Source organism: Paramisgurnus dabryanus, chromosome 11 (assembly GCF_030506205.2).
Source record: "Paramisgurnus dabryanus chromosome 11, PD_genome_1.1, whole genome shotgun sequence".
Lineage (NCBI taxonomy): Eukaryota > Metazoa > Chordata > Actinopteri > Cypriniformes > Cobitidae > Paramisgurnus > Paramisgurnus dabryanus.
The window spans coordinates 32155990-32183551 of NC_133347.1; the positions used below are offsets into that span (position 1 = coordinate 32155990).

Sequence of the window (27562 nt, forward strand, 5' to 3'; positions counted from 1 at the left end):
TTACTAATGATTACCAATACAACCTTATTGTAAAGATAAAAAAATTGGCAGTCTTTTACATTTCTTAGCTTGGTTTTGATAAATCTTTCAGTGTGTTACAGTGTTTTAGGGGTGTTTGATAACCTCTGGTGTGTTTTAGTAGTGTTTGTCATCATGCGGATCAGAGTTGTGAAAGGAATGAAACTTAACGTTAGGCTCACTTTACTGATGATGAGAAGACATGTGATAGACTAAGCTCAGAAGACATAAATCTGTTTGCCTCTCTGCTATGATTGTAGTGAAACTGAGATTTGAGTTAAAAATATCTTTTGAGAAGTGGATTCCAGTAGTTTCAGACATGCAGATAGTATTTCTTAATGCTGTGTCACTTGTCTCAAAGATTAGGCGACCTTTGTGTCACAAAGGATGTTTCAGCATGTTGGTTTTAATTTGTAGAAATGATAACTTGAAGTCTGAAGTCATTTCAAACATTTTATTGAAATCAATGCAGTCTCTTGAAAGACTCTTTTGTACAATAAACAATACAAAACACAGAGGGCCATCGGCACAGCAGAGAAATTAAGAGACATGACAGTGGGTGACATGGTACAAATATTGTTAACAACTGAAAAATGAAACGATTCTGTATGGTTGACTGGGGGAAGTAGAAAACTCTGCATTCCTGACTGGATTCCTGAAGTCAGGCTTTAGTGTTTTTAGTATCTGTGTAACTCTTAGATGTAGAAAATAAGTTGTGATTGATTTATTTTATTTATGCCATTGTCTTCACATGACAAAGCAAAGCTGTAGTTGTTACAGTATTTCTAAAGAAAGAGAGTCACCGAGCTGAGGACAGATTATATAAAGAGGAAGTGACATCACAGCGACAGATGCTGAAGCATCCAGAGAGCACCGTTCACAAAAGCATCAGATTCTGCATCCACTTTGGATAAAGAGTGATTATTGCCTGGGTACCACAACAATCTGTAAACACACGTGAGCACAAAAGACAGCAAAAGTTTAGAGAATCATTGTTCTAGATAGACTTACTGATCTTAACCCTTGTGCATTGTTCAAATTTACTACCCTTTCGTGTTGTTAGTGGATGAAAACATCCACTAAATTCAACGGCTATAAAAATGTATCGGATGAATATTTTTTCCAATTTTTTTTACATAAATCTGTTAATCAACCTCAGTACTGATCAAAACTACCAAATCTTCACAAAAATTCAATGATTTTAACTCTTTAATTGCCACGTTTATAAGTGGTGTCACTGATTTGGGGAAAAAACACACACAAAATGACAGATTTTCAATATAAAATGTGATTGTAAACTGGATTTTTTAAAACCTTTTTCACAGTCTTGGGCATGCCAAAAATTGGTAAAAACATTGGCTTTGAAGCATTTTTAGTTTTTGTGTAGCATCAGTTTACATTTTTTTCTCCCTCATTTATTGTTATTGGCTGTTTTTGCCCCATTGACTTCCATTATAACCACATTTTTTGATTGCAGAGCTATGACACCTTTTTATCATGCATTTTTGAATGTTGGTGTTTTTTCCTTTTGCTAAGAGGTCAAATTAGTCATTTTTACTGTTGATCACCATGTGGCACTATTAACCCTTTAGTAGCCCTGTGCAAAAACAAAGCTTAATTTCTGGCTTGTACATTGTGTTTTATGGAGTATAACTCCATAATAAAAGCATATTTGTGTGTGTGTGTGTGTGTGTGTGTGTTTGTGTGTGTTGTGTGTGTGTGTGTGTGTGTGTGTGTGTGTGTGTGTGTGTGTGTGTGTGTGTGTGCGCGTATGTGTGCGTGTGTGCATATGTGTGTGTGTGTGTGTGTGTGTGTGTGTGTGTGTGTGTGTGTGTGTGTGTGTGTGTGTGTGCGCGTATGTGTGCATGTGTGCGTGTGTGTGCGTGTGTGCGTGTGTGTGTGTGTGTGTGTGTGTGTGTGTGTGTGTGTGTGTGTGTGTGTGTGCGTGCGTATGTGTGCGTATGTGTGTGTATGTGCATGAAAAAAAGATATTCTGTAAAAATCTTCTCTGCATTAGACATTAGATTTATGAACATCATTATTATGAACACATAAGTGTTTAGTCATTCCAACAGGACTTGCAGCATATCACTTGGTGCTCTCTGCAAGTTTGTCTGGAGGGACAGCAACTCATGCACGAGGGAGGTGAAAAGCTGTTTAGGAGAAGGCTTTCCTAGAAGACCTGGGAAAATCTCTGCAGCAATATTGAGGAGAGAGCATCACCCTCGCACACCAGTTGCTACTGCACTGGTGAGAGAGATTCAGTCTCCTGCAGCTGTCTCTCCAGACACAAATCCACAGAAGTGAAGAGGGGAACATGCAATTGGTGCAAAGAAAAAACATGTCAGCACTTGCATCTGTTGTGGTGGACACACTTGCAGAGAGCACCAAGTGATATGCTGCAAGTCCTGCTGGAAATACTGAACACACACACACATACACACTAAAAGTTAGTTTGATTGTTTAGTTCATAATCCATCCTCTACTCTTGCTTCATTGTTCAATTTATTTGAAGTTGTTTTTGTGTTCATAATAAATGATGTTCATAAATCCGATGCAGAGAAGATTTTTACAGAAAATTTCCCTAACCCCAACCATCACAAAAACCCTTCTCCTACTTCACATTTTCAGGAAACATCATTTTGTTTGATTTATAAACTTGTTTACTCATGGGGACATCAAAATGTCCCCACAAGGTCACAAAGACACTGGTATTCCTATCTTTGTGGGGTACACACACACACACACACACACACACACACACACACACACACACACACACACACACACGCGCACATGCACACACACAATAATATGCTTTTATTATGGAGTTATACTCCATATAACTCAATGTACAAGTCAGAAATTAAGCTTTGTTTTTGCACAGGGCTACTAAAGGGTTAATAGTGCCACATGGTGATAAACTGTAAAAATTACAAATTTGACCTCTTAGCAAAAGGAAAAAAATCCAACATTCAAAAATGCATGATAAAAAGGTGTCATAGCTCTGCAATCAAAAAATTTGGTTATAATGGAAGTCAATGGGGCAAAAACAGCCAATAACAATAAATGAGGGAGAAAAAAATTAAAACTGATGCTACACAAAAACTAAAAATGTTTCAAAGCCAATGTTTTTACCAATCTTAGACATGGTCAAGACTCTGAAAAAGGTAAACAAAAATCCAGTTTACAATCACTTTTTATATTGAAAATCTGTCATTTTGTGTGTGTTTTTTCCCCAAATCAGTGACACACCTTATAAACTTGGCAATTAAAGGGTTAAAATCATGGAATTTTTGTGAAGATTTGGTAGTTTTGATCAGTACTGAGGTTGATTAACAGATTTATGAAAAAAAATTTGGAAAAAATATTCATCTGATAATTTTTTACAGCCGTTGAATTTAGTGGATGTTTTCATCCACTAACAACACGAAAGGGTAGTAAATTTGCCCACGGTATATCGTTGAGTTTTTAAAAAATTTGAAAGCATTTTCTTAAAATATATGTAAATATAAGATTTGTCACCAAAAATCATTCAATTTGCTAAAACAGAGAGAAAGTTACGGCCAAATTAAGAGTAAAAAAAACTCTGTAGTGGATGAAAACATCCCCAACAACACATGAGGGTTAAATACAGTCTAAGACGTGTCATACAGTCGATGCACTTACCTCACTGGTACCTGTAAAGCCTTTAAGGCTTTGTAGTATTCAATACCCTGTTTATTGGGTACACGCCGGTCATCTTCTCCTAACATCAGAAGTACAGGCGTCTTTACCTTAACAACAAACACATTCATGTATTAAACACGCTGAGCCAGGTTCATGATAGGAAATAGATAACACAAATAAGAGTTTGACAACCTATTTCTCAGTGCAATAATTAAAACCAAACTGCGAAATTGACTTGTTTTGCTGCTATGACTTCACAAAGCAGGCCTTCACATATAGCATCACCGGCTCATGGTACAGCTGGACAGTAACACAAACACTAAATAGCAAAAGATACATTAGTGCTCTATTTGTATATTTTTTTATTCATGTAAACACACCATCAACTGAAATCTTTGTCTATTGTGCTATAAGCGCTATATTTATAAGGCATGTCGAGCTTAACGTTTGTTAAAGGGACACTCCACTTTTTTGAAAATATGCTCATTTTCCAGCTTCCCTAGAGTTAAACATTTCTTAGTTTAGCATAATCCATTGCATCTAATTAGACCATTAGCATCTAAAAATGAGTTTCAATATTTTTCCTATTTAAAACTTGACCTTCATTAGTCCTTGATTATTATGCCAGAATGGTAGTATAATTCCTAGCCATATCGGCCTAGAAAATCAATTTTTTTAATTTTCCGTCAGTCTAAGTACACGATGTAACTACAGAAGAGTCAAGTTTTAAATAGGAAAAATATTATTCTTAGGTTATTTTTGAGCGCAATGCTAATGGTCTTATCAGATTTAATGGATTATGCTAAGCTATGCTAAAAGTGGTACAGCCAGATACTGAGATCAGCTGAATGGATTCCAAAACAGTAAAAGTCAAATGTTTAACTCCAGGGGAACTGGAAAATGAGCATATTTTAAAAAAAAGTGGAGTGTCCCTTTAACACTTATAAATCCCTTGGGGTCAAAATGACCCCATGCCACTTTTCTTTAGTTAAAAAAATGGTTCCCTTCATCTCAGTGGAATAAGATTTTGTGACTTTTCTAGATTATCTGTCAATCATTCTGAAAATGTGACCCGTCACGGAAACCAGTGACACAAGTCGACAGCACAACTTTCGAGATAATGAGAAAGATTTTTTTCCAAATTTGGTGATTTTCGTTTTTTTGCAGAATCTGTTAGTTGAGATCACGATGAAGCCTCTCCATGTTTGAGATAGCAGTTTTTGTATATTTAAAAGTGTACATTTTGCGGTTGAAATAGGCTTGTTTTTCCGGAGATTCTAGCGTGCAGCGGGGGCCGTCATTGTCTGTTTATATTTACATACTGGATAAGCGGCTTTTGTTTGTTTTGTTTTTGCCCCTGCCCCCAGAGGGAACAGCGTGGCTACTTAATAGGGATAGTTCACCCAAAAATGAAAACCGTATGTCGTTCTAAACTCGGAACACCTCCTTTCATTTTCGGAACACAGTTTAAGATCTCCTCCATTGAAAATCTATGTACGGTTTCTATGTCCAGAAAGGTAATAAAAACATCATCAAAGTAGTCCATGTGACATCAGTGGGTCAGTTAGAATGTGTCTGTCAGTTCTTGCAGCGCAGCATGAAGTCAAACACACAGAAGTTACACAGAGATCATTGAATTCGTTATTTAATTAGCTACATGTTTTGTCTATCAATATTTTCCATGAAGTAATTGGCTGATGGAGGAACGATTGAGCGATTGGTTACATCCCTAAAGGACGTCACGTTTTCAACGGCGCTGTTTGGATTATCTATTATACTACCTCCCTACTTTTAAATACAAACTTTGAAGCCGGGTTCATGAGTTTACCGGAACGTAAAGTGTAATCTTATATACAGTGTTATATATTCTATTACCAGACATTCATGCGAAATCTGATGTAAACAATTTCTATATTTCATGGATTATACGTATTTGTGGACAAAATGGTCATTGGCTGATTCACACATCTGAAACAGACTGGATTCGACTTGTGTTGTCATCCGGATTTCTGTCACAAAATACTACATATGATGCTAGAACATCTGTATCTCAAAATGGCTTTACAGGAGGTATGGCTTAGCTAAATGAGATGTAAATGAGCCCTATTGTCTCTCCCAGCAGGAGAAAAGTGTAACTTTCAGTCTCTATTTTCTAGGCTTGAAGTTTTCTACATTCAAATGGCCACAACTTCTCCAAATTTTATCAGATGTCCATGTGTTACACATCGTTAGAAACTGAACTTTCAGAATCTGTAAATAACTCCAAATGCCCCAGATCCGGCTTGTGTCCCTACTTTCTGTGACTGGTCACAAATGTGTAAATAAATGTTTACAAAAGAGGCCCTTGGGGTCAAAATGACCCCAATAGAAAATGAATAAAAATGCAAAAATGAATGTGTCTCTATTGGCTTCTGCTGGTCGAAATGATTTATTTCTTAAACTGTAATTCTTTTAGGTTTTTTTTTCTAACCAGCAGATGGCCGAATTCAACACATAACATCTAGATCAATATCTATAAACTATTTGAATAAAATTTAGATCATAATCTATTTCAATTTTTTATAAAAAAGTATATTTTACATGCAAGCTAATGGTGTAGTTGAGGAATTTAGTGGTAAACAGGCACAAAAGTACTTCATATCTTCCAAAACACAGCATTAATGTATAGATGGGAAAAAAAAAATGATATATTGTTTGTATCATTAAAAATGTATATATATTTTTTGTAATCACTCTTTTAATTTCTGAGGTCATTTTGACCCCCACAGAACTCTAATGTAAACAGAAAAATCAGGGCTTATGGGGGTTAAAATACATGCATGTTTTTCGTAGACAAAGCATTGTGATACATCTTGCTGTTTCCACAGTTTTAAAGTTAAAACAGTAACATGTCCACACTTTGGGGAGGGATTGTTATGTAAAGTATAGAGCAGACGTCTGCACAGTACTCCTAAACAGCCTTGTAAACACTTAAAATGACAAACGATTTCAGTCCTGTGAATACACACACGCACATCAAGTGTGTCATATACTGTAGAAGGACAGGGCCGTCAGGGTTGGTTGGGTATTTACATTGAAGCAACTATAAAACGAGTTAGTTTGACACCTTTTAATACGACATCATCTTCTAGAGGGAGATCTCACCTTGGTCACATGTTTGATTGGTGATTGGTTTAACATCTGTTCCAGTACAGCAGGATTAAGCTGGATGTTAGTGTTAAAGTCATACCCCGCCTCAACCATACACCTGAAAACAAATCCTTCATTAACATCAAAATCTCTCAACATCCACTCACAGTTAAACTCAAGGTGGGTGAGGATTTAGCATAAAGTCTGGAACAAAAGCAAAACTGCATATTAGATGTTTGTGTGCAGCTGGATTTTAATGTTAATGTCCGATTACCAGTCAGGTATGTCTGTGCTGCCGATCATAGATGTCAGATTTGTCACTGGATTTCGTGTCACACACGCCTTGTAAAACTCTGGATACTGTCCAATCAGATGACACGCTAGAAAACCACCGTGAGATCCTCCAATCACAGCGATCTTCTGCTTATCAAAATCACCCAGCTTCAAAACACTCTCAACTGCAAACTGAAGTCAGAAATATTCACAGTTCAAACATACAACAACCCTGTGTGATATCAAAAACATCTGCTGCTTTTATTCACATGAGCGAGTGCACCTACCATTTCCATGTTTCTACCTATAAGACATTCATTCATTGTTCCTTATGTTTAATCTAAGATGAAGCGTTTTCCAAATGAATCCCAGAGTTTTCACCTGCACATCTTTTACGTCCTGTGTACCGATGTTTCCAGGTAAAGAGTAAATATTGTCCTGACCAAAGCCAAGTGAGCCTCTGTAATTCACTGCAACAGAAACAATTCAATTCAATTCTATTTTATTTATATAGCGCTTTTCACAAAAGTCAATTGTTTCAAAGCAGCTTTACATAAATAGAAGCAGTGAAAAGCACAGAAAAACGACAGATAGCACAACAAAATACAAAATAAATTTGCTGCGGCTATGACTCAATATTATAAGTGCACATATTACTAAAGCAACGTCTAGAAGAGGAAGCTAAGTAAAGCCCAAAAAGGCTGCCTCCCCGGGGTGAAAAACCCCCTAGGAGAAAAAAAAACCCTGTGCTTTTATCCGAGGAAAAATAAGTCCTAGGAGGGAAAAACCCTTGGGAGAACGGATAAGGAGATTTAGCAGAGATTAAGCGGGTTCTGCCGGTGATCGTTGGTCAGGCAAACAAACATGAGAGAAATCTATTGTAATAACTGTTTAGCTTAAAAATACATTACACAATATATTTGACATTATACAAACACAACAAAAGTCAATATCAGCTTTAGGGCCAGATTTACTAAACAGGGCAAATTAGCGCATGAGCGCAATTCCAAAAATGCGCTGATGGGAGTGGTGATATCTGCGGGTTATTTACTAAAAAAGCGCTAATTAAATAACACATTCGCAACAGCTGATTTCCATAATGACCAACCAATCTACTAAGAGCAGCGCAAATTAGCGCATGGTTGCAAATAAGCAGAGATGATGCTCCTGCAGGTGCATGTGATATACAGGCCGATAAATAAAGGCAGAGAGACGCGTGAACTTATCTGGTAAAATGATCCTGGAAATCCTCTCCCTTCTACCATGCAGTCTCTGATTTCTGCGATGTCTCCTCCTAGCAACAACAATTGCAGCCATTTCGAGCGCAAAATGATTTAAGACATGCTTTTTTTCGGCGTTAAATAGTCGCGCAAATGCCATACATAACACATGCGCAAACATTAGTAAATCGCGTTGCGTGAATCATTTAAATAGTCTCCTCCCAAAATGTTTGCGTCTGAAAGGGAAACTCCTAGAAATGCATATGCAATCAGGTCAGTCGCAAAAATAACTAGACCACACCTTTTCAGCGCTAATGATCCACTGCGCGTCTTTAGTAAATTCCGACATCGCTATTTACCGCCAAAATGATGGTTTACGCTGGCGCAAGCGCTTAGTAAATCTGGCCCTAAATCTGAAAGGCCACACGAGCCTTAACCCATGATGCTCTTTATACAACATTGGCACACACACTGGTTCACACTCATTTGCTTGAGCCATTTATGCAAACTCTGTGCTCACCGAGCAGAACACCAAAGCCCATCTTGCACAGAACCGCTGTGGACAACAGCCACTCTGAAACCAGCACTGAATGAGGTCCACCTGAGCGGAAACATAAAAAACACTAAGCTTTATTCTTAATATGATTGGTTTATTGATATTTACTGTATGGAGACTGTAAAACAGACCATGTGGCATAACGACGAGTGCTAGTTTGCTGCCTGGTGTCATTTCTTTTGGTCTCAGAAGGATCCCATCAAAGTCCAAACCAGCTGATAAACAAAGCAAAAGATAGAATCAACACATTTTACACTTCATCTGTGACACTTTAACACGGCAGTACATAAGCATTGACTGGATCGGATCATACGGTAACTGCTGTTGTTTTCCTCAGGGGGTGGGGTGAAGTTTAAAGTCTGCCAGGTGATATCTGTCTGAGGTTGAGATTCCTCCAGTGTGACCCATGATGTGTTGCTTTCTGAGCCCTTCGGCGGGAGGAAACCCACTCGCTGCAAAGCACAATACACAGATCCAATGAAACACTGGACAGCATTCACATTCGACACGCCCAAATGGCACCTCTAACCCCTGTGGTCCTCCTCTGAGTCGGTATTTTGGTGATACATCAGCCACCAAAATCAGGGAAAGAACAGACATGCATCAAACATTCCCTAGACTGAATGAAATCTCAATGTATGTGAGATAAATAAAGGAATCTTAAAGTCGTAGTGAGTAAGATTTAGTTTAAATCACTGGATCTCAGCCATTCTTACTTCAAAGACTCTTAATAGTCCATAATAATATTTACAGACCCCCGACTCACAATTTCCAACCAATAAAACAGTCTAGAGCTTGACATAAATAAAAAGATGATTAAAGATTAATATAAAAATATCCAAACACTAAGAAATATCTTAATTTATAACATTGTTAAGGTTTATTTGGTAACACTTTACTTGAAGCATTGTTCATAAGACTGACATGACACATTCAGAATCATGACATCACATGTGCTGTGAACATAAAGGAGACTTTATGCACGTTTATGACAACTATCATTAAGTGTTTGAGATGTCTTTGTTATGACAACTTGACATTAACCAATACATCATAACTTGTCATTACCAAGACAACATAACTGACCACTTTTAACAATAAAACAGTAATTGAATTTGTCATTAAAATGTCATCTTTGCATTCAAAATGACATAATTGAACAAATAACCCTTATGACCGTTGTCATAAAATCTTCATGTTCATGACACGTGTCATGTCATGATTATGAAGGTGTCATGTCAGTCTAATGAACACCCCTTCAAGTAAAGTGTTACCGTTTATTTTGGTAAATCATTTATTTTAAATAATTTATTGTCATCTTAGGGTCCCTTTTAAAAATAGTGCCGAGGCGTCCAGTGGTCCCCGAACCCATGGCTGAGAAATACTGTACAGGTTTAAAATCTAAAGAATTTGGCATATTTTTTAGCTCCTTTATTTTTTTTACTTAAACATGTGAAATTTATATGAAGATTTCAGATGGGAAACCCTCTAAGTGCATCTGACATGTTTTCTTGTAAATGATCTTTTTTTTAATCAGGCTCTTATGTTTAGGTTCAGTAATTTTACTGTAATTGCAATGACAAGGTTATAACAGATATGCCTTAAAGAGTCACTTTAGTCATTTCATTGGTATTAAACAAATTTGACTGTCTTTAGCTGCAAAACCCTCTAAGTGCATCAGAATTCAAAAGGTTAGGGGTCGCTGTGATCCATGTATCTGCCACAATCGTGGTATTAGGTCTGAACACATTCGTCTTTGGTGCACTTTGAGGACTTTGCTGAAAAACTGTTGTGGCGTTTAACGGACAACAAAGCTATATTTCTGAATGGCCGGAGGTCGGGATTTAAAGCAAAGGTTTTTGATGAACGTGTAATGTGTCGAGAGCATTTAGTTACCCAAAAATGAAAGTTCTGTCTTCATTTACTCATCCTAGTTAGGGATGCACCGAAATGAAAATTCTTGGCCGAAACCGAAAATGAGGAAACCAAGGCAAAAAAAAAAACGAAACCGAAACGCCGAAATAAGTTATTATGCCAATTATTAGTATAAATGCATTTATGGCTATCACTGTGTACTAACTTTACTAGGGGTGTGTGACAGATCACATTACAGTTTTTGAGGCACGGATCGGATTATTTTTCAGATCAGCAAAAAGGGGGTGGGGAAAATCTAATAACAAATAAAGAAATTACAAACATTTATAAAAAAGAACAAAGCTGCACATTAATAAGGGCTAACATTAGCATTAGGAACAGAAATCGAATTAAATGAGTCATAACACTGTCTTTATTGTATAAATTAAATATATTATTATTTTTAGAGCTATTTGTCTCTTTGTTAGACTTAAGTAATTGAGGTGTCTCTTTAAATAAGCAGAGACTGGTTTATGACTGTAATCTATACATACACTTAAGACATAAACAAATGTTTTTATTAGAAAAAGAATACTTTGGAGATAATTTTGTTTATATGTGCCCTGTCAATAACAGATAGATTTTACGTTCGCTTGTTTGCGTCTCACTCGTGTGTGCACTATTGAGGGCACTTAAACGCGCGCGCACACAGAGAACGAAGGCGAATCCCAAACAGCGCAGCATAAAAACGTTACGTTGTTTTTCATTGCTTTATTCGTCAAATGTATGTTAATGGATTACAGTATGAGACACATTTGCGCGACTCTCTCTAAAGTTTACACATCAAGAGTTCTGATCTTTGAAGAGCGTACTCACTGTGATGATCACGTCTGGACCGGACACAACCGCAGGTGCCTCTGTGCGTACTTTAGTGCCTTTTTGCGGTTAAATACATCCACTTCGCATACATGTTGCTTCAGACAAGCACGTGCAGGTCGCGGTTTCTGTTTGCGTCATCACAACATTTCGGCCATATTGTTTCGGTGATAAAAGTCTTTCGGGCCATTTTCGGCCGAACATTTTCGGTGGCCGAATATTCGGTGCATCCCTAATCCTAATGTTGTTCTAAACCTGTATGAATTATTTTTGTCTGATGAACACAACAGAAGATATTTTGATAAATGATGGTAAACACACAGCTGATTATAACCATTGACTTCCATAGTAGGAAAACAAATACAATTGAATTCAGTGAGAGGTTGTAAGATTACCAGTAATTTACCGGTAACTGCTATGTGTGAACGAAAATGATAGAATTACCGGCATTTCGAACAGATGACGTCAGACCGTGCTGACAGCTTCGGGCCAATCAGAAAGTTTTTAAACAGAGGACACGTTTAGTCCCGCACTGTTTACAGACGTTTCCACAAACATGCTGCTTAAAAGTCGAGCACCACTTAAGTTAACATCCACATTTCTTCACCAATGTTGTTTAAAACAGCTTACCATCTATTGTCAAATTGCCAACGTCCTTAGAAAACTCTCTGTGAAGCCAAATTTGTAAACGCAGGTTTGGTTTGACGCCCCTAACGCAATGTTGTTTGGTCACAAGCAACTTCGCGACCATCAGCGTTTGCCACAGATGTGAAAACAACAAAATACGTACAATGGATATTAAGTCACAACCCGCCATTGTTTACAAATACGACACGGAGCTCGCCACAGGTAACTTCCGCTTTCTCTCCAATTTTACTGGTATTTTGATACTGATGTGTAAATGATGTCTTACTGGTAAAAATAAGGAACGTCACTGCATGTGTGAACAGCACATTTTTGTATTTAGTGGTAAATTCATTCTGGTAATTTCATGGTAATTTACCAGAATTACTGTGTGAAAGAGGCTAGTGACAGTAGTTAATGACAGATGATAATGTGTGAAGTCCTACCAAATCTGGAGGACAGTTTGGTGATGAGCAGCTGACCACCATAAGATCTCTGTGAATGTTTAGCAAACTCCAACTGCCTTCTTGTGAATCTACAACAGACAGAGATTTTAGACACACCTATACCATTACCATCAGGCCATATATTACAAAGTCAAATTAAATCATTGTAAATGCAAATAAATACCACAAATATAAACATTTGAAACATATTTCAACATATTTAGAAAAGGCAAATATATCAAGAAATGAAGAACATGAGTTAATGAAGGTATTATAGATCTACACACTGGAGGTGACACGTGAGACTTCTCCACTTGAGGTGTCAACAACCAACAGATCCTAAAAAAATAAACGCACAACAAACTTATGAATGTTTAAACAAAACCATTTTAGAAAAAAGATTGAATTTAACTGGATAACTTATGTGTCAATGGATTTATGAATGATTTTCAAAAAAAAAATCTACTAATTAATTATCATTTTATCAAATACTAAACCTTTGATACACTGTATTTTAATGCAGTCTATCCTTATGCAGTTTGCACTCTGAAATTCTCTCCAAAAATTTTCACAGGTTTAAAATAAACCTCACATTGTGTCAATCACGTTTACACACGGGTGCCCCCTTGTGGAAGATGATTACAGGACAGCTTGGAAAACAGGATGGTACGGATTTCAGGGTGTACGAAAGATTATGCAGTATTAAGCACAAGTTCGATAAACAATAGATTGTTTTTAATAAATGAATGCAACATTTGTGAATGAAACCTTTTCAGATATTTACTGTTATTTATTTGAATAGAAACTGTAGCTAAGACTATTTCTTCAATAAGACTCCACTCTGTATGAAGTAAACATTTTATATCTAATAGATAGTCGGTGCGCTGTGTGTTTTAGTGTCCAGCTGACAGGTCTGTATGAATCAGTAAATACTACACACAATATGTTAAGTCTGTCACCTTCTCCTGTATCTACCCAGCTGTTATAAGTGTGTTGGTTTACCTTGCGACTCCTCTGAGCACAGTATATGAGGAGACGCTGACTGTCAGCTGACCAGCAGCACGGAGACAACATCGAGCTGTAGATTCCTGTGAAACCATCTTACACAAACACAACATAAACATACATTAAACCTCTACACCATGACCGTCTATAGTCAGTGTGCACCTCAAATCAATCGTTCTGCTCTCAACACAGGTGTATTAACATCTTACATTTTTTTAAACTGTGGTAAAATAAGACCTGTGCTGGCCTTTGAAAATGATCAGACAATCAGCCTGATATATCCCAAAGATACATGCAATAATATGAGATTGTATGAAAACCTGCACATACCCTCTCTTGCTCTCCGCACAACATCAACCACAACACTCGTCTGCTTGGTGTACCAGTCATACTGTAACCAAAACACAACACAGTCACAACACATCTCTGACTTTGATCAACACACACACACACACACACACACACACACACACACACACACACACACACACACACACACACACACACACACACACTTATATAGACACACATACACACCACACAAAGGCGGGTGCACTGTTGGTGTGGACCGAAGACGTCACACTCCAGGTAGGCAATACGGCAAAGGTCAGGACTGAGTCGAGGTGAAGACACTGCTCTGGAGTCAGATGATAACTGTTCTGAGAGGACATTATACATGTGTTATAAACACTCATCACACAATCTTCCTTACAGATAGATAAAAACATAAAGCACAGCTTACCACATTTACCACTCGCCAAATCCACATAAAACAGAGATGACCTGCAGAAACCATACAAACACTGAGCAATACACCACACTTTCAAACCTTTTACAGTGTTACTTTACAAAAAAACACTTTATCACTCACTTTCTGTTGGGGCAAAACTTCAGTCCCAGTCTGAACGGTTCCTGCCACCAACCCACAAACACCAGACCAGTGTCACTGGGTGCCCAGAACGCCTATGGACAAATGATTCAAGATTGATATCATTAAAGGAATAGTCTACCCTTTTGCCATATTAAACTATGTTATTACCTCAACTTAGACGAATTAATACATACCTATTTTTTTTCAATGCACTGTACAGCGTGTTGTGAATGTGTTAGCATTTAGCCTAGCCCCATTCATTCCTATGGTACCAAACAGGGAAGCCACCATACACTTCCGTGTTTTCCCTATTTAAAGACTGTTACATGAGGAGTTATACCAGTGAGTATGCTGCCACAAAATAAAACTTTTTTTGGTACCATAGGAATGAATGGGGCTAGGCTAAATGCTAACACATGCACAACACACTGTACAATATAGGTATGTATATTAATTCGTCTAGGTTGAGGTAATAACATAGTTTAATATGGCAAACGAGTAGACTATTCCTTTAACCATGCAGAATACATTTAAACATGTGTCACACAAATACACATAATACACAAACACACACGCACACACCTGTCCTGGTGAGATGTAGTCTGGTATTCCTTCAAGCACCGTGATGTTGTTGCTCTCAATGTCCAGCACACAGAGCACAGGGCTGCTCTTATTCACCAGTGCTTCACCCCAATCCTCATAAAACTCAAACTGTTGTCCCTGCCACAGACACAAACACATGCTTGTCAATACCAAACACAATCCTACATAATAACTGTTGTACTGTGCAAAAGTCTAAGGCCACTATGCCACCATTAGATTTGTTTTTTTGCAATAGTATAGTGATCATATATAATTATTTCTCAGTCTCTTTATTAAAGTACAACCAGAAAATTCAGGACATGTGTATGTAGCACTAACGTATATGTATGTATTAAAGTATTAAGGGAAAACTGCTCTTCCACTTGAGCAATAGAAGGAAACTGCAGGATCTCTTAACCCTGGAGAACCCACAGGTCAAATTTGGCCAATGTTGATTAATGCTAAGAGAAGGGTTCTTGGGTTAAACCTTAATCTAATCCTAATTCTAATCGACTTGATATTTCCTGTATTTTCTGTTTGCATCTTAATTAAAAGAGTGAAAAAAACAAAGCTGGTGGTCTTTTTTTTTACAGTACTGTAATAGTGAATACAGGTGACAGGTATGTCATTAAATTATTACCTTCAGCACTTCCTCTTTTGTTTTGATGTTCTCCTCTTCATCAGTCTCCGGTCCCTGCTGTTAAAGGTCAGATGAAGTCAGTACAGTCAGTGACTTATGTCATATATATATATATATATGAGGTTTATTGAGGTTTGTGTGGCTGTAGGTGTATGAAACCTGGAAATAAGATTCGGTCTTGGCTCGTTTCTTCTCAGCAACATACAGCAGATGACTCTCTGAATGAGACCAGACCAGACAGCCGAACTGATCTGAGAATAGACAGCACATGTTAGACCAAATCTGATCCTGAAGATTTTTAATATAGTCTAGCAGATTCTGAATAAAGAGCTGTATGTTAGTGTACATTTTATTTTAGTTGTGCTTTGTGAATATTCTTTTTGTATTTGTTACTTTAGGCCAGGGGTGTGCAAACTACGACACACCGGAAACTTTCATTCAGCCTGCAAAGCAGATGCAATACAATTAAAGCCCAATAGATGTCGCCAGTATGCAGCCTGAACTGACACAAATGAGTGAAGAATGGACAGCAAAATACTTCACCAGCATCAACCAGGGGGGTGTTGCACAAAAGTAGAATTAAGAAAGCCAGGATAACAGAAAAGGCCCAGCTTGACCTAGTTTAATGAGCCCATCCTGGCTTAGTCTGTTGCACGATTGCTGAGCCAGGATGAGACTGTGCAGCTATGTCAAGCCAGGTGTAGCTAGCTAGGATAAATGCACGTTCACGGCATTCTTAAACAGACCACGGGATCGAGCACCGAATCACTGATGCAAAAATTGATAAAACGCATAAAAATTCATCATGAAACTGCAAACACTTAACCACTAATGTGTGTATCTACAGTGTTTGATCAAAAAAAGTGTGCATTTTCTTAAAAAAAAGCTGTTTCCTATAAAAATGTATAATCATTGAATTATTATAAGATTTATGTACAGGATTTTACCATATTAATAATTTTTTAAGGAAAATATTAGGAAAAGGCAACAATAAAAATGCCACCTGCTAAGAAGCAAACATGCTGGTGTCTCTGTAATACCAAGAAGCCCTCAATATGGGATCCTTCAGTGCATAAAAGTGGATTTCAACCCCACCCCCAAACTAAAGCTTCCAAAAATACGACATTTGCTGTGAGCTTCATGAAGTTTTCAAACCGTTATATTCATTGACATGCCATAATACACTGAATAGTATATTCTGGATGGTTGGTGAATAGCCACCATGTTCAAACAAGGCTGGTTTGGACTGGAATATTGGGAAGTAAGATGGTAGGTCCCTAAAGGAGGCCAAAAGGACATCTGGAAGATATGTAGAGTACCTTAAAGATGGGAAAAAAAGGAATCATGTCTTCTGAAATGACACTATAGCATGCTGCAAAAAGCAACACTGACTATTTTAATATGGGCATGAAATAAGAAAAAAATTTAGGTACAGTATGAATACTATCCTCTGACCTCTCTATGGAGCATCATTATATGAAAGATGTGTGAGGTGGACAGCACTATAATTCATATTCAAACATCAACTCTTGGGATGCAATACTAGAATCTTCAGGTGAAATAAAGACAGAAACTATAGACTTACAAGTTTAATGAATGGGAGAGTTAAAGTCATGTCAAAACTATGCTCATATATTATTATGTAACTTGTGTTAAATACATTATTTGATTTACATTGTTTTTTTTATTATCTGTCCATGCAGCACACGCAGACAGATATCTGTTTCGTGGATCATTTTAACACACTGAGTTTTTATAAAGTGCATTTTGCATAATAATTTGGAAAAGCATAATTTGCATATTTTTTAAAGTAATAAAGTCTCTTTTGACATTTTAAATATGTCAAATTATGTATTTAAATAAAATAACATGCACACTGTCATTAAACTATTGAGATTAAAATACAATTTGTGAACTAACTGACTTTACTTAAAAAACAAACAAAAATAGCATGTGTATAATAATTTGGACCATCCATCATTTTCAGAAAATCAAGATTAAGAACATATTGCATGCTGTTGACCTGATTGCAGAAATAAATCTATACACAAGGTGTCTGCTGACATATTTTATTGTATGTACTAATTTTAACATTAAAAAAGTCTCATATATCTGGCACAGGGCTGGGTGCAATCCACTGCATCCAATGACAATAGGAGAAAGCTGTAACACAAAAGAATGCCTGTTTTACTGTGACTGCCCTAATGTAACACTTTATGGAGGAATCTGTTGCTGTTACTTGCAATCTTGTAGAAGTGATTTCAGTGCTAGACTGACATTTCTTACATCACCTGAGAATCTTTACCTCTCAGTCAGATATTTCTCATGCCTTAATGCTAGTCTACATATGTACTTAATCGAAACCGCCTTTCAACTTCATCAGTCATTTCTTATCTCAACAAGTGCATTAATAATGTGTTCATCAAACCCCTGAGAGCAGTCTTCATAAATACACTAAAATAACAGTACGCATTCTTAGATAAATTACAGTATTTCTAGTATTTTAATGCAGGACCATGAAGTGACTAAAACACGTGAATATCTAGTAGGAATGACAGAGGAACTAGCCGATTAATCTGAAATGGTATAGTCTGCTATACCATGCTGTGGATGTTTTATGAGTCTATGGTGTTTGGCATCATTTTTTCTGCAGTAGTCTGTTGTGGAATTGGTATGAAGGTGGTGGACAGAAATAAACTGGACAAATTAATTAGAAGGGCTTGCTCGGTACTTGGTATGGAGCTGAGGGGTATTGCACAAAAGCAAGATAAGGGATTAAGATGGGATTTTCCAGACTATACCATTTCAGATTATTCAGATAGTTCCTCTTTCAATCCTACTAGATATTCATGTGTTTTAGTCACTTCGTGGTCCTGCATTTATACAAGATATACTGTCATTTATCTAAGTATGCGTACTGTTATTTTAGTGTTTTTATGAAGACTGCTGTCAGGGGTTTGATGAATACATTTATTAATGCACTTGTTGAGATAAGAAATGACTGATGAAGTTGAAAGGCGGATTCAATTAAGTACATATGTAGACTAGCATTAAGGCATGAGAAATATCTGACTGAGAGGTACAGATTCTCAGGTGATGTAAGAAATGTCAGTCTAGCACTGAAATCACTTCTACAAGATTGCAAGTAACAGGAACAGATTCCTCCATAAAGTGTTACATTAGGGCAGTCACAGTAGAACAGGCTTTCTTTTGTGTTACAGCTTTCTCCTGTTGTCATTGGATGCAGTGGATTGCACCCATGCCTGTGCCAGATATACAAGACTTTTTTAATGTTAAAATTGTGATGGATGGTCCAAATTATTATGCACATGCTATTTTTGTTTTTGATTTTTAAATAAAGTCAGTAAGTTTACAAATTGTATTTTAATCTCAATAGTTTAATGACAGTGTGCATGTTATTTTATGTAAATACATAATTTGAAGTATTAAAAATGTCAAAAGATACTTTATTACTTTAAAAATATGCAAATTATGCTTTTCCAAATTATTATGCAAAATGCACTCAAAATTCAGTGTGTTAAAATGATCCACAAAACAGATATCTGTCAAATGTGCTGCATGGACAGATAATTAAAAAACAATGTAAATCAAATAATGTATTTAACACAAGTTACATAATAATATATGAGCATATTTTGACATGACTTTAACTCCCCCATTCATTAAACTTGTAAGTCTATAGTTTCTGTCTTTATTTCACCTGAAGATTCTAGTATTGCATCCCAAGAGTTGATGTTTGAATATGAATTATAGTGCTGTCCACCTCACACAGCTTTCATATAATGATGATCCATAGAGAGGTCAGAGGATATTCATACTGTACCTTAATTTTTTCCATATTATTTTTCCATATTAAAATAGTCAGTGTTGCTTTTTTGCAGCATGCTATAGTGTATTATCCTGCATGAAAGAAAATTAATTTCAGAAGACATGATTCCTTTTTTTCCCATCTTTAAGGTACTCTACATATCTTCCAGATGTCCTTTTGGCCCCCTCAAGGGACCTACCATCTTACTTCCCAATATTCCAGTCCAAACCAGCCTTGTTTGAACATGGTGGCTATTCACCAACAATCCAGAATATACTATTCAGTGTATTATGGCATGTCAATGAATAAAACGGTTTGAAAACTTCATGAAGCTCACAGCAAATGTCATATTTTTGGGAGCTTTAGTTTGGGGGTGGGGTTGAAATCCACTTTTATGCACTGAAGGATCCCATATTGAGGGCTTCTTGATATTACAGAGACACCAGCATGTTTGCTTCTTAGCAGGTGGCATTTTTATTGTTGCCTTTTCCTAATATTTTCCTTAAAAAAATTCTTCATTTGGTCAAATCCTGTACATAAATCTTATAATAATTGAATGATTTCTGTTTAGTTCCACCAAATATAAATTGTTATATATAAATAGCTTTTTTTAAGATAATGCAAACTTTTTTGATCAAATACTGTAGATACACATAGTAGTAGTTAGGTGTTTGCAGTTTCATGATGAATTTTTTGCGTTTTATCAATTTTTGCATCAGTGATTCTGTGATCGAACCCGTGGTCTGTTTAAAGTGTAACTAAACCCTTGGTCAGAGCCTGACTCCACCCACTGCAATATTTGAAAAATGCAAGAAAAGTGGGCAGATCCCAACGGAGATAGAGGGGACGAACTAAGTGTGTGGTGAGATCGTAACAAGGGCGTGGTGAGCTTGAATCTGCTTACGTCACGAGTTATTTCTTGGACCCAACATCCAATAGGAAAATTCAACTGCAGTAGCCACCGTTCAACCTGAAGAGGGCAGCACTCAGACGTTTTTACACCATATATTGTAGTATTGAAACACTTTATATCCAAATGTCAAAAAACTTACTAAAATCAATGAACAGCACTAATAAAGCATCATTCTTACAGATCATTACCTAAAAAAAGTTGGTTTAGGGTTTAGTTACTCTTTAAGAATGCCGTGAATGTGCACTTATCATATGGGGCTGTTTACACTTGGTATTAAGATGTGTTTTCATCGATCCGATCACAAGTGGACGAGAGAGACACATTACGTTTACACCTGGTATTTAAATCCGTCTCTTTTATCCACTTTCGACCCCTTCTGTCGTGAATACTGTGAGGGGGTGGTCTGTGAGACGGTGGGCGAGTCTCTCTGCTGTCATTCAAACCCGAGCGGGAGTAATTATGAGTTTATATGGACGCAAACTAATATTATGTCAGAGTCCACTGCTTGTTTAGCAAGTAAACAAGCGGATAGAAGGTGGTCGCGTGTGGCTGTGGCTGTCGAACACATTCTACTTTTGTGCAACACCCCCCTGGTTGTAGTTCGCTTGTAGCCTAAGGTTGGCTTTTAACTATTAGTAAACGCATTTATATATGAAAAATCAAGTTGTGTTCATCTGTAAAGTGTCATAAAGTGTCTTTTGTTAAACACAGAGCTTATTTTTTGTGATAATCCAAAAGTCTATAGGAAATTAAATGGAATATTTGTTGACTTCTGGGTTGGCCTATAAAAATACGTCACTCCTGTGGCACTCTCTAAAAAAACATTTCTAAGTGGATACGAAATACAAGATTTTTGTAAGATCTTGAATGATGTAATTGAAATAAATGTTGTCCTGCTGTGTGTCATGTTTTTGTTGCATTACTTATTCAGATCAGCAGCTGATTCATACTAACTCTAATCAGTCTCAATGTTTTCTTACCATCTTCATACACTTTGCCATGTTTCCCAAGAGCCATCAGATTTATACACTTCAGTTTACTGTTTTTATGCCAGATCTGAGAAAGAGAGAGAGACACAGACAGAGAGAGACCACATGTTAACTCATGTCACTTTTCTCCTACCTATAGTGGCTAATTACCTTTTATGGTAAAAAGTACAACTTTCTTTTTATTAGTTTATTGTGATAGTCTGAGTTGTCTGTAAACTTCACAGAAAAACTTTAGAAGGCTTTCTGTTGCAGAGGTCCATCATAAGTGCCGTAAACCATGTGTTTAGCTTTCAGGTGATATTTTAGACATGATGTGCTTCAGTGGTGTGTAAATTCCTTTTATACACTGGACTCAAATGACTTTGTGCCCTTATCTCCATCATTTGATCAATGACGGTTATATAGGAGTCATGCTGGCAAAATGAGTCACAATGAGCACATTTTCAAAAATAAGTGTGACCAAACTGCACCTGTTTGTAGCTGACAGAGTCAGCAAAGTCAATTTAGAGAAAATTTGGGTTAAAGATTTTTTAAGGTTCAAAAACAAAATCACTGCATCTATACCTTAAAGTCACTGTAAAACTAGTAGATCTGGCACACAATACTATAGGAAAAAAATTTGTTCATATTTTTTCTTTATTTTATTGTTTGATTGACATTGAGACAGTTTTAAGATCTAGTAAGGCAAGGATCTTATATGTTACATATCAGATATTTTTCCTCAACAGTTAATCAAACATTCACCCAAAACATAACAGATTAGATCTACGTGAATTCTTGTCAAACAGATATTTTTTAAACTGTAATTCTGTTTAGATGTCTATACATCAGGGTCAAATGCTTGCACATCTGTGTGCCAAGCTTCAGATGTGTCAGTCAGCACGAGGAAGATCATTTTCGAATCTTGAAACTCCTAATAACTCTTTTAACATGATTCAAATCCTGCACTTTATCTTCTAATTCCTGCATGTATTAAAACCAAAACCAATATGTCAGACGTGCATGTGGATGGACACACATCTTTGTATTAGATTAAGCATTTAGGACGGTACACCTCTCAAAAAACGTACAAATAAAGATCATTTTAGATGTTTAATGACGAGGGCTTAATGTTCTTATTTTGATGAAAACCTCAATTTTTTACCAAAATCGACATTTATACTTTCTTTTGCATCTTACTCAATATTACACTGTGTGCATTCCGACTCATTTTGCCAGCAGGGGTCATATATATGTTGTCTCATTGTGTACTTTTATAAGTAACTAAAGTAAGCTATCTAAAGTAAGTAAACACAGTCTGACCTCCAGGAACTGCTTGTCTTCTCCTTTGATGGGGCTCTCTCTCAACACAGCCTTCATCTCACCGGATGGAGAATCCTTACTAAGTAACCTGCACACATTCATCATCACACATAACCTGAGTGTTAAACGGAGACCAGGAGCTCTGAACAACTGATTATTAACATGATTCAATCGGGATCAAAGCCCATTACTGGAAGCCTGAGCAAACAAATAATGACTTTGTTGACTGTCTACTTTAGAAATTTACCGTATTTTCCGGACTATAAGTCGCTCCCGAGTATAAGTCGCATCAGTCAAAAAATGCATCATGAAGAGGAAAAAACCATATATAAGTCGAACTGGACTATAAGTCATATTTATTTAGAAAATTATTATTCTTTTGGGGGACATTTTGTTTAAGTCTTTCTCCGTTGTCTTTAAAGGGGCAATCAGTAGGATCTACCCCCATCTAGTGGTGGAATTGTATTTTGCATTCAAACGAACAGTGCAAACTAACCTTTCCAAATGCGTGTTGCAACTACGGTAGCCGTTATGTAATCGCTGATCTCCTTGTCCGTTTCAGCTGGTTCACGTTTTCTAAATGAAAACGCTTTGTGGAAACGCGTTGGTAGGATAGTGCTTTTTGTCCCTCTCTGCTATTATAGTTTATCAATACGGCGGAACGATATGGATGCCTCCTTGGTCTTACCCGTTCAATGTAAGTAAAGAGAAGAAATTCTAAGCTTACAAAGAAAAGTCAGATCACTGGCAGAGGTCATTTGACACCAACGGGCACATATTTATGAGTAAAGACATTGATTTTGATTAATAAAACGCTTAAAATCCTACTTATTGCCCCTTTTAAGTTAACGTTTCAGTTAACAGTTTTTTTGAGGGGTAGGCTACAGGAGCAACATAAAGGGCCCTCTCATGGCTTTAGACAGTAATGTTTTCCTTTGCTTCATGTTAGTCAGTATGAATTAATTTTGACATATAAGTCGCACCTGACTATAAGTCGCAGGACCAACCAAACTATGAAAAAAAGTGTGACTTATAATCCGGAAAATACGGTAACTGAACTAACTATGTGTAACTTTGCAACTATACTTGTCGGCTGTCAGTCATTACAGTATTAGAAGACTGTCTGCTTTATATTTGTTAACACTTTATTGCGATGATACCTCGTAAGACATTCAACTGTTTAAACAGTTCCCTTGAAGGTCCCGTTTGTGCTGTGTTTTTGAAGCTTTGACTGTGTTTAAGGTGCGCAATATATAACATGCAATCATGTTTCGTGTGTCAAAAAACACACACAATTTTCTCCTTATCGCTGTTTTCATTGTCCTAAAATTGGGGCTGACGTCTTCCTTGTCCTATGAAGCCCCTCCTTTAGAAATACATAACGAGTCTTGATTGTGTAGCTGGTTTAGTGAGTTGTGATTTGACCAGCAGCTTAGCTTAGCTGGCGACTGGCGTATTCCTGTGGGCGAAGGTTAGTCAAAAACTCTTATATTGACATCATATATATGGGAAGCAGGGGGCTGTAGTCCAAACCGGACGTTTTCTGTAGTCCTTGAAAAGCGAATTCTGAAAACTTTGAGCTTTATAATTCTAACAGCTCAAATAGCAACCTTACACACCAACTAAAGTTTGAAAAATGGGATCACGGAAAATGGCACTTTTAATAATAAAAGAAAATTATAATTAAGCAAAACTTTAATGCTTGTAGATATGAAAGGTGTTTACACATCTTCTGCGTTTGGTCCCTGATATGAAGACTGGCGGATACATTAGGAGTATTTTCACTTAAATGTCTTTAGTTATGTGAGGTGAACATACTCTCCCTTGATTTCAGTGCAGTTTCCAGAAGCACCAGAGAAAACAACCGACTGTTCATCGTGGAAAACAATGTACTGTCGACAAAACTTCACATTCTCATTCCTCTCCAAATCTCGCTGAGTCCACTCTAAAATACACAATAATGTCACATTAATGTTAGACATCATTCACATCACTGTAAGAGTTTAGGTTTTATTTGATAGGGACATTTTAATCTCCATTTACCACACACATGCTTTATAGATAAAAGTGGTTCACTATAAGGGGGACTAATGAAGAGGTTTTAACTTTTCTCTTTCAAATCCATTTCTTATTCAATATTAAGCTTTCTGAGAATTTGTGTCTAAAACATGCTTATTTGCACACTATTACTTTAAGATTTCTTTTGGATTATTTTTGAAATATAATATATTTATTTTACAGAAGTAAAAACATTACATTTTTGGAGTTGATTCTTTATTTAGGAAGACTGAGACACTATTATCATTATTTTGAACAAAACTTAATTTGAAATTAATTTCAGGTTTATTATTTTCCAAGTGCATCACATTTTTCTCTATACAGTGCCCTGATATGATGTGTCCATTACAAAGCACAGATCGAAAGTCATGTTTAAACATTTACGATGTAATAAATAATCATTTATCCATATCTTGTTTAACAGCTCTATGGCTTTCATTGTTATAACAGTAAACAAGACTGACAACAGTAGTAATGAACCGGTATAACCGGTTTTTAAAAGTCTAATATCTAGTTAGCACCTGTATATATGTTACAGTATTTTCCACCATATCTTGATGTGACCACTGGACCAACATCAGCACGGCACACTGACGGGAAGCGACACTGATCCCGGTACAGCTGGGCGATCTCTCCTGACTCCCGAAGCACCTAAATCACAACACAGAGATACAGTATAACTCACAACAAACATGCAAACAAACAAACACACAACTGATACACACAGAGTCAAGTCAAAAGAACACACACACACACGCACACGCACGCACACCTGTCATACACAAAGTCAAGTCAAGAGAACACACATCTGACACATACACACACAATTGTCTCTATCTGCATGTGACACCCGGAAGTTGTCAGAATAACACTGAACGGACTCTTTAGAATGAACGGTTTAATTCTGCAGCAGAGAAACAGTTAAACGTTTAACGTTAGACTAAATATGTTGTTTTGAATGATATGTAAGTCAATTTAACTGTACCTTTGAGCTCATGACAGCGGAGTAAGAAATGAGTCGGTGAAGAGTAATCCTGACACCAAACATGAGATTTTAAGAGGAGGAGCATAACAAAGACTACATATAATAACAGGACACCGCACTTCTGTCACTATAAAATGGGGAAAGTGCAACAGTCGGTCGCACTGGCGGTGGAAGTCCCGCCTTCCAGTAAAATGAACAAATCATCGACCATGGAAGACTGACGACTTTTTGGGGAGGAGCTGTTCAGACTCAGGTTGAGACTGTTAGGAACTCTTGCGCATGCGCTATAACTTGAGCAATCTGAAAATACTGTTTTTAGCGCAATTAAAACATTTTTTTTATTATAAACTTGATGTCAGGTTTAAATTTTACTTGAAACTATGTTGTTTTATTATGCCAATAACATGATAATTTAACGATTCTAGTCTTCACCCATTGAAGTTGATAAAACTCGGTCTTGTATGACGGAAATAGCTGCCCGGAGACATGGTAAATATTGCCGTCGAGTGCAGAGACTTTCCCTAAAGAGACTTTGAGCCATTGAAAGACAGAGCAGATGGAGGCAAATAAGGAGTCTCTTATCCAAAATTACAACCTAAGCCTTTGTTCCCCTTCTTCGAGTATGTATGTATGTATGTATGTATGCATATATATATGTTTTATGTATATATTAATGTTAGTAGATTAACATTCAGCAATGCCTATGCAATATCATAAACAAATATTTGGCAATATGGTCTTTTTATTGTCTAAATTAACATGTTAAAGAAAGGTTATGAAAAAATATAACATGTATAAACACCAATCAATGTATAAAACATGAGTTTATCCTCCTTGGCCATCAGATGGTGCCAGAGGCCAGACTTTATAGTTGCTTGTGATTGTCTCCTGTGTTGCCCACTGACTGATTCCTAATAAAAAACTGAGCTGCATTCCGATTATAGGGTCCCCCACTCCTCCATACTTTTCGTCTGAGCAGTGGATATCCCTTACAAAGAAAAGCAACAACAGATTATATAACATTGATAAATATTGTAATATATTTCCCTTTCAAATTACAACATTTAATATAAATCTACAAACACACATTAAGTTTCTAACAAATATAATCAAAACATAAATCTGTATTGTATGCTTGTATATTTATTTGATTGTTGCAGCTATAAAAAGACTTGAAGCTCCACTGTAAATGTAATGCAAACTAAAAATACATTTATTTTACTGTCACAAACCAGGTACTCCCAAAATTGCTCCCAAATTTTCATATTTCATCATTATTTTGAAAAGGAATGACACGGAGTAATTTTGTAAAATGTCACAGGTGGGTCACAGGTGGGCCCAGGTTGTTATTATATACTTGTAACACTACTACTCTAAACCGAAAATAATTTTGACAAACTATATATCAAACCTAGAATGAGAACAATATTGTATGACGAAAGAGAGTAGTTTGCAGCACTTCGACCTTGGCGCGCAGTAACATCATCACTCCTGACTGCTCCCCCTCTTCCTCAAACTTCCATCAGTATTACTGCGCCCAAGGTCAAAGTGCTGCAAACTAAGTGCTTTTCCACCATACAATATAATTCTCATTTTTTATCTGCTTAAAAAATCGACACGTTTTATTTTGTGCCACTATACTTACTCGTGTAGCTACTCATGTACAGTCTTTAAATAAAGAAAACATGGAAGTGTTTGATGGCTTCTATATTCATCCCTGTTT

The 27562-nt window shown here is 36.7% G+C and overlaps 1 protein-coding gene across 2 annotated transcripts; it reads right to left on the reverse strand.

The window, feature by feature from the left end:
- Window positions 1–458: 458 nt before the first annotated feature.
- apeh (acylaminoacyl-peptide hydrolase) lies at window positions 459–25989 on the reverse strand. 2 transcript variants are annotated; one of them, XM_065247793.1, is made up of 23 exons: window positions 25840–25989; window positions 25376–25505; window positions 24615–24741; window positions 22797–22884; window positions 21486–21561; window positions 15923–16014; window positions 15764–15820; window positions 15124–15261; window positions 14542–14633; window positions 14413–14453; window positions 14208–14329; window positions 14001–14061; window positions 13668–13765; window positions 12953–13004; window positions 12666–12754; window positions 9179–9317; window positions 8997–9080; window positions 8830–8910; window positions 7471–7559; window positions 7091–7281; window positions 6832–6934; window positions 3688–3794; window positions 459–963 (listed from the first exon to the last, which is right to left on the reverse strand). In XM_065247793.1, exons 1-23 carry the CDS (start codon window positions 25900–25902, stop codon window positions 858–860), a joined length of 2226 nt encoding a protein of 741 aa, XP_065103865.1. In that variant the 5' UTR covers window positions 25903–25989; the 3' UTR covers window positions 459–857. The 2 variants fall into 2 exon arrangements, with proteins under 2 accessions (XP_065103865.1, XP_065103867.1); XM_065247795.1 differs by lacking the exons at window positions 459–963; window positions 3688–3794; window positions 6832–6934 and having other exon boundaries at window positions 7152–7281; window positions 7377–7559.
- Window positions 25990–27562: the final 1573 nt, after the last annotated feature.